Source organism: Lipotes vexillifer, unplaced genomic scaffold (assembly GCF_000442215.2).
Source record: "Lipotes vexillifer unplaced genomic scaffold, Lipotes_vexillifer_v1.1 scaffold225, whole genome shotgun sequence".
NCBI lineage: Eukaryota > Metazoa > Chordata > Mammalia > Artiodactyla > Lipotidae > Lipotes > Lipotes vexillifer.
The window spans coordinates 99,603-112,367 of NW_006787630.1; the positions used below are offsets into that span (position 1 = coordinate 99,603).

Consider the following 12,765-nt stretch of genomic DNA (forward strand, 5'->3'; position numbering starts at 1 on the left):
GGGGGAGTACTGGCGAGGTCGGCTGAGAGGCGAGGATGGCGGGGAGAGAGCATAGTAGGAGGGAGAGATCAAGGGGGAGGAGAGAGAGATAGAGAAGGACCTTGAAGGACAGAAACAAAGCGGGAGAGACAGAGACCCGGAGGTTCCCGGAAGCAGTGGGAGTGAAGAGATAGAGAGGGGCAGATCCCGGGAGAGACCCTCAGAGCAGGATGCTTGGCTGTGGGACGGGGGCTTGGGGTGCATGCAGCTCCCTCTTGCAGCTCCTAAAGTCAGAAAACATCTAAATACTGCGCGGGCTTCCTCCTGCGGCCCTGCCTCTGTCTCCCCTCCAGCTGGGCCCCTCTGCGACTCCAGAAGATCTTGCTCATCGTGCACCTGGCTGCGCCCCTCCTCCGCTCAAACACCTTCCATGCTCCCTGCAGCTGTCTCTCCCACTGAGCAGGCATCTTCCTGCAGGGCTGGCCCAGGCCCACCCATCTCGCTGGCTCCTTTGCCATTTTCTCACTTTCTCCCTAGATCTTCCATGAACACCTATTGTGTGCCAGGCAGGAGTCTAAGCCCTGGGGATTCAGCAGTGGCCAAAACAGACCCAATTCCTATTGTCCTGAAACTCATCTCAGAGTGGGGAAAAGCAGAGGACAGGGAATATTTGTTGACCTAAGTTGTTCACAGCGATCAATGCTGTGAAGATAGAGCGAGCAGGAGAGAGGAGGTGGTGATGGCCGGGAGTGCGCTGACTGTGGGAACAGTGTGTTCCACGCAGAGGGTCAGGCCCAGAGGTGGCACCGTGCTTGGTCACCCTCAGACACGGAAAAGAGGCCAATTAGAATAAAGACCCTGAGCAAGGGGAACGGCCATAGCTCTGCCCACCTGCACTGGATCCAGGCTAAGATCTGGACCTGGCAGCTTGCATCTTTCCACATCAGAATCCTGGTTCCGTGGCTGTGTGCCCGGGGTGAGTCACTTTTTATCTCAAGCCTCAGTTTACCTGTAAAATGGTCCTTCCTTCACCAGGCATTTTCAAGAACTGATTGAGAGCTGTAGCTGAAGCCCTGAGCCGAAGCCAGAGCATGGTAGATGTTAAGCAGATTGCAGCCATCTATGATTTCTGTTATCCTTAGGATTTGCGTTGCTTTCCTGATTATTTTTTAAATATGTATTAATTTATTTGGTTGCACCGGGTCTTAGTTGCAGCAGGTGGGCTCCTTAGTTGTGGCATGCCTGGGGGATCTAGTCCCCTGACCAGGGATGGAACCCGAGCCCGCTGCATTGGGAGCACGGAGTCTTAACCACTGCACCACCAGGGAAGTCCCCTGATTATTTGTGCCTAGCGGGGCTGAGAGCTCCGCCAGCCAGCAGAGGGCAGGAGACTGGCTGTGGCCCTGCCTTGTTTTGCGACTTTGACAACTTGCTACCCTTCCTCCGGCCTCAGTTTTCCTGTCTGCACAATGGGGAGGGCATGTGGTCGTTCCAAGATCTCTGATTCCGCGTCACTGCAGCTTCTTTTTGTTTCTCCTCCAAGTCCAAGTCCAAGGTGCAAACACACACACAGACTCTGGAAGGAGGAAGGCCACGTAAATATTTCAGGCAGTAGATGTACCTGGCCCGCCTGGACTGTGAATGTGTAATGCATGACATCCTAGTTTTCGCTGGCCTTCACAGGATGTTTTTCTCCCCAGCTGGGGAATCTGTTAGTCCTTGACCCCTCCTGAGCCCTGGAGGCCAAACCAGGAGGAGGAGGTGGGCCTGGCTCTGGCGGTGGGGGGGGGGGTGCGGCTGGGGTGCAGGAGGGGTGTGTGGGGACGGGGCTGGGTCAGTCTCATGCCACTCTGGGGCCTGTGGGACTCTCCAGCGCTGTGGACATCATTGTGTGCACGGGGAAGTCAAGGCTCAGAGAGAGTCAAGGAGCCTCACACCCCAGTGCACACAGATCCCTCCCTGGAAAGACCCCTATAAAGGAGGAGGGGGCCGGAAGAGGGGACTCCAAGAAGGGCCTGGGGTCTAGGTGGGGGGGCGGGGAGTCAGAAGGGATGGGTTCACCCAGTCCTGTGCCCCAGGAGCTGGGAGCATAGCTCTGGCTCCTCCTCCTCCTCCTTTCTGCCCCTCGCCCTCGCCTCCCTCCCCCCATTGCTCCTTCATTCTCTCTCATCCCTCCGCCCCATCGCCCTCCGTCCCCCTCTCTTTGCTTCTCTCCCTCCTCCCTCCTTTCCCTAACCCCCCCTCCTCCGTCCGGCCCTCCCTCCCTCCCTCCTCTCCCCTCCCCCTCCCTTATCTCCATCCTCCCTCTCTTCCCCCTCCTCCCCTTCCTCCCGCCTCATTAGGCGTGCCCGCGGCGCGGGGCCCATTAGCTGATCAATTAGCCGAGGTCGCCGGCAGCCCGGTCGTTAAGCGCGGGAGGCCGCACCTCCGCCCGCCCCGGCTTCCCGGGCGCGATCGCGTACCTCCAGGACGCTCTGGTCTCGCTCCCCACTGCGGACTCCTGGGCCCGCCCTATACCCTCCCCAGCCCCACGGGCGGGATGAGGGGCTTCGAAGCCCTCAGAGAGACCCCAGGTCACAGATGTGTCCGTGGCTAGGCAGGACCCCCTTCTGCTTCGAAGACCCCTGAGGGCTGTCGGGTTTGCCCCCCTCCCCGACGCCCTTCATCTGCCAGCAACGTAAGTAATAATAATATCAGCTGACGGCTGGTGAGCCCTTGCAGGCTTTCTGCTAATCCTCGGAACCCTCTTCCCAGAAACAGATCAGACAAGTGATTTCACTCGCCTCACTCGCCATAGCTCCTCTGCTTGCTGACACCTGCTGACACATTTTGTATTTTCCTACCGCCGGCCACGGGGCGGGGACTTAAGTGTCCTGTTTCCTGCTGTGTCCCCAGGGCTCAGAGTAGGGGTGCAATAAATGAATGAATGAAAAAGATGAATGAATGAATGGGTGAGGGTCTGCTAAAGCACTTTCCACGGAGTCAGTAATAGGATCTTCATGACAACCGTGGGTTCTGTGATTATACCCATTTTACAGATAGGGAGGGAAAACCAAGAACCAGAGTGGTGAAGCCACTTGCTTGGATCACCCTGCTGTGAGAGGAAGAGCCAGGATTTCAACCCACGCTGGAGACCCCATGCCCAGAATCAGTATGTGACAATAACAACCACTGTTCCCCTCCAGGGGTGGGGGTGTCCCAGAGCCTTGCTTTGGGGGGAGGGTCAGGGGTGGCCTTCAGAAAAGTGACTTCTGGGAGTCCTGGGGGATTAGAACGGGGGGGGGGCGGGGAGGGGGAAAAAAAAAAGAACACTGTTCCAAGCAGAAGGAGCAGCATGTGCAAAGGCCGCTAGGCAAGGAACAGCCAGTTGTTTCAACCTGGCTGCAGCCTGCTGGGAAGGAATGATTACAGGGCTGCGTAGCAGGCCCTTGCGGTCTCCTGGGCCTAGAATTTATTCCAAGGACCATGGAGGCCAAAGATTATCTATTCTTTTTTCTTTTTTTTTTTGGCCTCTCTCGTTGCGGAGCACAGGCTCCGGATGCGCAGGCTTAGCGGCCATGGCTCACGGGCCCAGCTGCTCCGCGGCATGTGGGATCTTCCCGGACCGGGGCACGAACCCGCGTCCTCTGTGTCCTCTGTGTCGGCAGGCAGACTCTCAACCACTGCACCACCAGGGAAGCCCAGATTATCTATTCTTTAAATCCTTTTTAAGAACTGTGAAACAGAACACACAGAAGAGTGCCCTGATTGTAAGCAAACAATTCGATGAATTATCACAAAGTGAATACACTTGTGTAATCAACTCCCAAATTACCATCACCCTTAGAAGTCTCCTTTGGTAACTCCATGACATCTGGTGCTATATAGGTCCTTTGGGCCTTTGTTCTTTACATAAGTGGAGTCACACAGCATTGACTTTTCCATACCTGGCTTCTTCAGTGTTCCGTGTGCGAGATGTATGGTGTCAAGTGCGGTGAGGTCTGGTTCTTTTTCTGGCTGCATAGTATTCCACGGGCAGCTAATGTCACAACTTACCCTTCTGCCCTTTGGTGGACAGCTGGTGGTTTCCAGTTTGGGGCAATGAGGACTAATTACAGCTGCTGTAAACATTCTTGTGGCACGTGTGTTGGGTGGATCCAGCATTCAAATCCAGGGGTATCACTGGGTGCTAAGCAGCCTTCTGAGGCAGATATAACAATTTACACTCCCCAAGCGAGGGGTAGAGATGAGTTCTGGTTTTCAGCACAAGGATATACATTAAGCAGGGAGTGATCCCATCTCACTAGCATTTTTGGAGGTGATTTGGCTGCAGTGGGGGAGGGGCAGGGCCCAGCAGGAGGGTCCCCCGGTCCCCTCTCTGCCTCCTGTTTCTCTCCTTAGGGACAGGAGGCATTTACCCTGAGGTTGGCTGTCCATCATCACCCCTCTGTCTCTCCCTCCTCCCCTTCCTGTGCCCTTGGCCCCCATGCGAACCCACTGGATTGGGCAGACAGGTGAGAATTCCTTGCATCCCTCGTGCTCCCAGCTCCTTGACGGTGGGATTTCTGTGGCATGAAGCCCTTGTGAAGACCTTCCCAAGTCCAGATGACTGTCCCTGCTCTCCACCCACCTTCCTGCCACCAGGCCCATATCCTGGGTGGGGAGCCTGAACTTCTCTTAGTTTTTATTAAATTTTTTGGCCACAGCACGGGGTATGTGGGATCTTAGTTCCCCGACCAGGGATCGAACACACCCCCCCTGCATCGGAAGCAGAGCCTTAACCACTGGACCACCAGGGAAGTCCCTGAAGTTCTTTTGACTGAAATGCCTAGTGTGCTGGGAATCACCTTTCCTGCTGGCTCCCCCTCCTGGGCTGGTCCAGCTTCGATGCAGGGGGGGCGAGGATGGGCTCCAAGTGGTCCTTGGAGAGTTGAGGTCCAGCCGGGGGTCTGTGTTCTCTAATGTGGAAAAAAGCGTTTTGTGTGTGCAGTGTGACTGTCCAGTCTCAGCAGCTGTCTCTAAGGGTAAAGACTGTCAGTTAGGAACCCTCTGGCCTGGGACTCAGAAACTCGTGACCCCTTAGCTTTTCTGAGTCCCTTTGCCTACCTGTCAAAACAGTTGGCTAGACCTCAAGCACCTAGGCGGTGCTGTGTGGCCTAGAGTCTCCAGCTGGCCCTCTGTGGGCTAGGCGCCAAGTTCAGGAGCTAGACTACATTTACAAGCCGGACTCAGCTAGGGCTCTCAATATCCAGTCCTGTAACAGACGAGGGGGTCTCAGACTTGAAGGAAGCCCTCTCCTCCGGGAAGGGGGGCACCGCGGGCAACTCGCAACACAGAGGCAGGAACACGGCAACCAACCTTCTCACATCTTTATTTGAAAGGCACAGCTAAGCCCACCCTCGATACAGCATTTTCACTTCTCTCCGTAGAGATCAAACGACTGAACACAACAAAGGCTGACAGTCTAAAAGGCTATATACACACACAGGTGTGGGTGTTGCTTTTTTTTTTTAACATTTTTCTTTTTCTTTTTTTTAATATCCCTTTTCTTAAAAGACAAGCTAGTATACTGGAAAAAGGAAAAATAAAAAATAAAAACCAAGACAACTTGAGTACCCTCATCTTTATTTGGGAAAGGGGGAAAGGGAATTCTGGGTCGCCCACCCCACCCTGTTCCCCGGGCGAAGCTTGCTGTCCATGGCCCCTCTTTCTTTCATGGGTGAGGGGACAGGACTAGGTGGGTGTGGGCGGCGGGAACTAGCAGAGGGTGAGTGAGTGGGAAGGGGAGACGCGGGGCGCCCAGGGCGGGGAGGGGCAGCTAGCATTGTGTTTGCATGCAGTGCCAGGGTGTGAGGCCAGGGTGTGCCCCGGGGAGGGGCAGGGGGGCAGCGGGCTGACTGTCAGTTACAGGTGTGCGAATTGGGGAAGTGCAGGGGGTATTGGACCTCTTGAGGTCTTGCTCCCTTCGGACCTGGCCTCCCACTTGTGCCTCCAGGCCTCAGCTTGCCTCATCTGTGGTATGAGCGGGTATTGACCCATTCAGGCTGCAGGGGAGGAGGAGGGAGGCTGGGAGTTGGGGGTAGGAGCCAAGTCAGGGGGTGGCACACAGGCAGGGCGAGGGCCCCAGCAGGCGGCTACCATAAATACTACCAGAGTTGAGCCAATCCCGAGCTATACTGTCTTACACTGAATCTTCCTCTCTCTCCGTGTCTGTCTCCCCTTTGTCCCCCCGCCCCCATCCCAGCCGCCCACTAATCCGATTTCTCGCCATCATCCTCCTGGTGGGTGTCACCGTCATGCCCATTCTTGTCTTCCTTGGAGAGGTGGGCCTGGGAGCCCAGCGCCGACAGCGAGAGGAGGCCGGTGCCTGCACTGACCGCCGGCAGCGAAGGGGGCTGCAGCCCCACGGGCAGTGGGGTCAGAGGCAGGGCCAGAGCCTGCAGCTGGGACAGCTGGTGGGCTTGGAGCTGCTGCTGCAGGGCGGAGGAAGGGGAGCGTTAGCCCCCTTGGGCCCACCTGTCCTCCCACCCACTGCTTCCCCCGAAGACCCCAAACATACTCGGATGATGGAGTTCAGCTCAGGAGCAGTGACCTGCTTAGCCCTCTCAATGGCTCCCAAGACTTGCTGCTGGTGCTGGATGGGGGAGGGGTGGAGAGAAATCAACGGATTAGCCCCGATCTTGTTAGGGCTTGTGGCTCAGAGCCCGGAAGAAGCCCCGTTCCCATCTGGGCTATGAGAGCCCTCCCTCTCCACGGCTTCCCACGCCTCCTGAAACCCCCCTCTCTCCAGCTGATTCCTTTCATCCAGCCTCAGTCTCTTCATCTGGAAAACGGGATACACGGAGATGCAGAGAAGACCCAAAGGGCTTGGTACCAAAATCTTAGGAAAAAGCTTTTGAGTGAGTCTGACAAAGCCTGAACCACGACCGATGCCATGTGCAAAGAAGCAGAAGTGCAGTGCACAACGTGGCCAACAGTATATGGAAGTCCTGGTTCTAAGAGCTCAGACCAGGACTGCTGGTCCAAGAGATCGGAGATCTGCTAACCCAAGCTCCTCTTCCTCCACAGCCTGGGAAGGCCCAGTGAAATCTGGCAGGGCTGGGGCATGAGTCTGGGTTCAGGGCAATCCCCCACCCTGTACCCCAGCCCTCCCTGAACATCTGTCTCTCCGGCCATCAGATGCTAGAATCTGCCAAGCTCCTTCTTTGCCTTGGCTACCAGGGAGCCCCTGTTGTGAACGGAAACCACAAGGCTAGGTCTTTGGGGTCCTAAGAATCCCCTTCTTTGGGGCTTTCATGGTGTCCTCCTGGAATTGTTCCTGGGTATCACCTGAGGGACCCCAAGATATGGGTGGGGGTTGAAGAGAAAATGATGAATTATCAACAGTAAATCTGGCAGAGAGCAGATGGGCCTTACATGACCCAGACGTGTGTGTGTTTGTGTGTGTACAGAGTGGGCCTCACACCAAGAGTCTTAGAACCCCAGGAAACAAAAGAGGAAGAGTTGGGTACCTGGTTCCTTCATATGTCCGTGTGCATCTCTGTGTGTCTGTGTGCCGTGTGTTTAAGTGTCGCATCTGCGCATATCTGTGGCTGTTTGTATGTCTGCCTATGTGTGCTGAGAGCCCCCCTGTCCACACAGCGGCCAGCAGGGCCCCACAGATGAATCTCAGGGGGTGAAAGACGGAAGCAAAACAGGGAAACAGAATTCTTGGTGCAGTCTTTAGCGTAGCTGACATTTTTACAGTGCAATGACTCACTTAGGCTGGGAATTCCACAGCAGGGTGAGGCCCCTCCCTCCACTGCCCTGCACCCCTGGGGTTTCTCCAACCTGGGGATTCTTCTGCACAGACTGGCTGGTGGCTGGGAGGTCCAGAGAGGGAAGGCCTGTGCCCTGGAGTACCCAGCACGCTGCTGCCCCAGATGGCTGCAGGAGGGAGGGCCTGGGGAAAGTTCATGGTCCATCTACCACCTCCTCCCTGCAGCCCTGGGAGGCCTGGGGGCTCCACTCACCTCTTGGGAAAGGTAGGGCAGGACCTGGGCACAGATCCCATTCAGCCTCTTGACGATTTCAGCCTGAAACACACAGACGCTTCAGCCCTGGGCAGCAGCTGGGGCAGGCGCAGACCAGCCCCGGGAGGCCTGGGGGTTCTGTCTAATCTATGAAGAGGCCAGCTCGGCCCAGGGTCAGGTCAACTCATCGGGCCCACGGGCACCCAATCAGCGGCAAAGGTGGAATCTGAGGCTGGCTCTCTGCCCTGTAGGCTAAGAGCACAGGACAAACCCACGCCCAGCCACCTGGGGTCCCGGTGGCCCTGGGAAGATGATGCCCCGCACCTGATAGGTAGTGAGCGCTCCATGGGAGAGAGGGGAAAAGGGGCGGGGGCAGCTGGCATCAGTGTTCTACACATACCCGAGAGTAGCCTCATCAGGGCACAGGTGGCAAAAGCAAGGCTGCAGGGCGAGGGGCAATCTGGGGGTTCCAGGGTGGGTTGGCACATCACCCCTCCCCTGCTGTTTGCAAAGGGGAGACAGTGGGGTGGGGGGTGGCAGGTCCCCGGAAAGTCTCTGCCCCTCCCCCTCAGGGAGAGAAACCCATCAGGGAGGCCTAAGAAAGAAGGGGGGTGGGTTGGGAGGTAACAGGATACCAGGGCAGACTTGGTGCTCAGCCAAGGGGTGGGCAAGATCCTACCTGCCTGGGGGAGTGCCGAAGTAAGCGTGGGGCGGAGGAGGGGGGAAGAGGGTATACCTGCTTGTGCATCTCGATGTTCAAGCCGTAGGACATCTCGTAGTACTGCATGGTGGGGGGAGAGGAGACACAGAGAAATGGGGGCGGGGGAAGGATGGGGGGCTCCAGAGACAAAGAGATGGGGGGAGTGACAGAGAGAGAGAGACAAAGAGGGGGAGAAGGGGAGAAATGGAGAGATGGGGAGGGGAGGGCAGGCGAAAGAGATGGAGATGGAAGTGGGGAGATACCCACACCAGGCGCTGGGGCCCAGGTGCCTGGTGGGGCTGCTGCGGAAGCTGGGGGAGATTCAGGGCCCCAGCAGCGGTGTGGGTGCCCTGGTTTCTGGAATAATGATCACACCCCAACCTCTAACACACACACAGAGACACACAAACACAGACACAGACACACACACATTCTCTCTCTCTCTCTCTCTCCAAAGCTCCTAATCTTTTATCTTTATGTGTCTTGTCTGCGGGTGGCCCCGGACTACAGGGAAGTTTGCCTTCCTGGGTATAAATAATCGAGGATAAACAAATCCTGCTGGGTCTGGTTCTGGGGCCAGCAGTGCCCCCCCTCACGCCCCAGATCTGACCCTGCCCCTTCCCCTTGCTCTAAACCGTCCCACGGTGCCCCTCTGTCACTCCAGGGAGGGTGGGGGGGGAGCCAAGTTTGTTCCCAGGCCTTTGTGTGGTCTCCCCTTCTCTGCCCAGCAAGCTCCTACTCATTCTTCAAGATCCCAGCTGCAATGCCCCATCCTCCATGCAGTCTTTCTCAAACCGGGAGCGCCCCCTTCTGGAGTCCCCCAGTCCCGGGTCCCTCTCTCTGCCCCAGCCGCATCCCTCCCTCTGAGGCCAGAGGTTCAGTGTCTGGCTCTGCTTCCCCCAAAGCCTGGGAAAAGTGGGCTCTGGGCTGGACCGAGGTGGTGTGGTGGGGCACGGGGGTGGGGTGGGGTTGATGCAGAAATCGCCACCTGGTGGGTAGGAAACCGAGCAAGTGATTCTGGCAGTGTGCGCAGGCAGGGTCTCAAATGTCAGGCCTAAGATCGCAGTGCCACCCCTTTCCTCCCACCCACATCAGAGTCCTCCTCCCAGGCTCGGGCAAGGAGGGGTTAAGCCTGGGATGCCTGGATCATGGGGGTGGGGAGGGATCTGGCTGCTCCCTCAGTCAGATCCTGGCTTTCCCAGCCATTGAATCCTTTCCTGCCAAGGACAGCTGGGGGACCTGGCAGGCCCAGGCTGCAACCCGGTGGTTTGGCACCTTGGCCACTGCCTGGGCTGGCAGCCAGGCCAGCAAGACGGACTCAGCCCGGCCCAGGGGCAGGCTGAATGGAGAGCTGACCCTGACTCCTCATACATCCCAGAGGTGGCGGCCAGGGTTCGGGCAACAGCTGCTGGTGCTGGAGGGGGATCTGGGGTCCCCCATCCCTGCCCACTGGACCCCAGGACTGGCTTACCATCACGTAATGACGCTGCATCTCTGACTTCTCGCTGGCCAGCTTGTCACATTCGAGTTTCAGACTGAAAAAGAACACGGGGAGGGGCGGGGGCTGGGCTGAGGTCCCCCCCCCGCACTGTGCAGGGGAGCCCCTAACTTTGGTGGGGGAACAGGCAGAAGATGGGGCAGGCAGAGCCTCAGGTGCCCTAGCTAGAAAATGTGGATTATGAAACCAACCTTGCAGATCTGGGGGCAGAGAAAGCAATGAAAATAATAAAAATAACAAAAGTCAGAGCAAATGCCCTGACTGTAGCTGAGACAGGGATTCAAAGAAACTTTTACCTCTCCTGAAACCCAAAGAGATCAGGGCTGTTAACATCACTGTTTTTACAGATGATGCAATGGACGCCCAGAGAGGTTGAGTGAACAGGCTCAAGGTCACACAGCCAGGAAGCTGGCTTCACAGGCCATACTCTCAAGCACTGAGAAAAACTCTCCAGCAAAGGAGGAACAAACAGACACGGTGGAGAGGCTGCGAGAGCCGAGTTGGCTGGTAGGGCTCTGGACTGGATTTACCAAGGAATCTTCAAAGGCACCCAAGCCCCTCTTGTGGGTCCTGATTTCCCTAGCAGTGGGGCATAAATTTCCACCATTGGGTAATAGAGACGGTGACCGCCCCCGCCTCTCTCAAGCTCCCCCAGCAAGGATAAGCTTTGGGTATTTCTCAAAGGCCCCTCACGAGGGTGTCAGGATGACAGGTAAAGAGCTGAGAGCACAAACTCAAGCCAGATAGAGTGGGTCCAAAGGTCAACCCTGCTATTTTGATGCTGTGTGACTCTGGGCAAACCCCTCTACCTCTCTGGGTCTTGGTCTCCAAGTCTGTTGAGTTCCAACCTCCGAGGGTGAGGTGGTGAGGATGAAATGAATTAAGAGCAGAAACACTCTTAATGCTGGTATTCAGCAATAAAGACTTAGTTGCTCTTGTAAGTCACCCCAGGAGACTGGAGTTTCACTTCGCCAGACTGACCACGACTTGTATACCCCGGTTGGGAGGACAGCCACAGTTGGTTTCTCCAACTTTCTTTAAAAATATGCATTTGTTGCCACGGTTAAAAACAAAATCAGGCAATTTCATTCCAAACTCTGCATTTCTGGCCCTTCCTGAAGGACTGGTGGATCCTGTGTGAGCCCCCAACATGGTAGGACCCCTCAGTGTAAAGCAGGAAGCCCAGGCCCAGTGGATAGAGACTCCAAAGCTCAGAGAGGGGGTGTGGCCTACCCGAGGTCACATAGCACTGTGGCAGCAATCGTCAGATTGCTCGGTCTCTGGAACTGGATCAGCCCCAGTGCTCACTGTGACGTGGGCATGGGCCAGGCCGGTGGGGGTGGGGGGGGACCCCCAGAGAGGCTCAGAAAGGCCAGGCCTGCCAGGCAAAGCCCCTAAACCCTCCACATCACAGGATCAGAACAAAGTTCCTAGGCCTGCCCTTCAACCATCTGTGCCTCAGTTTCCTCATCTTTGAAATGAGCACAATGATAGGGCAGCAGTAAAAATTAAACAAAAGGATGTATGTTCAATCTTCAGCAAATGGGGAGAATGGGAAGTACCCCCAAAGAACAAATATATCACTGTTCTCAATTTCTTCTTGGAGACAACTCGGGATCCTTCAAAGAATACTTTTGTGTGGGTAAACTAAGGTCCAGAGAGGGCCCAAGACCCCACTGGTATTCGTGGCCATGGACCCCCTTTTGATTCCTAGTTCAAAGACCCCCTCCGTAGCAAAACCTTGAGAATCTGTATTCTTCAACCCAGAGACTGGGTACAAATCTCAGTTCTGCCACTTCTTTGCTGTGCAACCCCAGGAAATTCCTATCCTCTCTGGGCTTAAATTTCTCTAAGTGTAAAATGAAGACAATAATAGTTCCTTTCTCTTTAGATCTGGCACACTGGCAAACCCTTTAGAAACGTTAGATTCAGCTCTGGAAAGAGAATCGCCTTTCTGCGGGCTGGCAGGAACCCCTTCTCCAAAACTAGGCAGAGAGAGATAACATGCTACAGATTTTGGTGGTGGTGGTGGTGGGGGAGGTGGAGGGCCCATTCCCAACTCCAGCTGTTGGGAGGTCTTTTATCCAATGCAGATTGAGGTGGGGGTGGGGAGAGGGGCTCTGACACCAGACAGGTGAGGCTTTGGGCAAATTATTGAAATTTTTGTGCCTCAGTTTTCTCATCTACAAAATGGGACTGTCTTAAAGACTAAATGAATTTCATATCGGCAAAGTGCTAAAGACAATGCCTGCCACCTAAGACATTCAACGCCTCTATTTTTTCGCAGCCTAGATATATAGCAGGGACCACAACCTCCGCTGCAGGTTTTAGTCTTGCCATCTGAGCAGGGGGCTCCAGCTTCTCCCGGGGCGGGTACCACCAGCGCCAGCTCACCTGTGGTACTGAGCCTGCAGCAGCTGAAACTCATCTTTGATGCGGTCGCAGGAGTCCGAGGTGGTGAATTTCAGTTGCTGGGGGAGGTGCGACGAGCCCTGTGGGGAGGGGCGGCCCGGGTCAGGATCCGGTGGGGCCGCCACCAACCTCGCTCCCCGGCTGCCCCGAGGCAGCGGCCGGCGCAGCTGCAGCGTCCCCACCCA

The 12,765-nt window shown here is 56.1% G+C and overlaps 1 protein-coding gene across 1 annotated transcript in view; it reads right to left on the reverse strand.

The window, feature by feature from the left end:
• Positions 1–5,566: 5,566 nt before the first annotated feature.
• TLE5 (TLE family member 5, transcriptional modulator) overlaps positions 5,567–12,765 on the reverse strand; it is an 18,955-nt gene continuing 11,756 nt past the window's right edge. The window contains 6 exon segments of the mRNA XM_007472172.1: positions 5,567–6,431; positions 6,518–6,592; positions 7,971–8,033; positions 8,707–8,751; positions 10,142–10,205; positions 12,563–12,660. Of these exon segments, the coding sequence (XP_007472234.1) occupies positions 6,210–6,431; positions 6,518–6,592; positions 7,971–8,033; positions 8,707–8,751; positions 10,142–10,205; positions 12,563–12,660 (567 nt within the window). The 3' untranslated portion in view covers positions 5,567–6,209.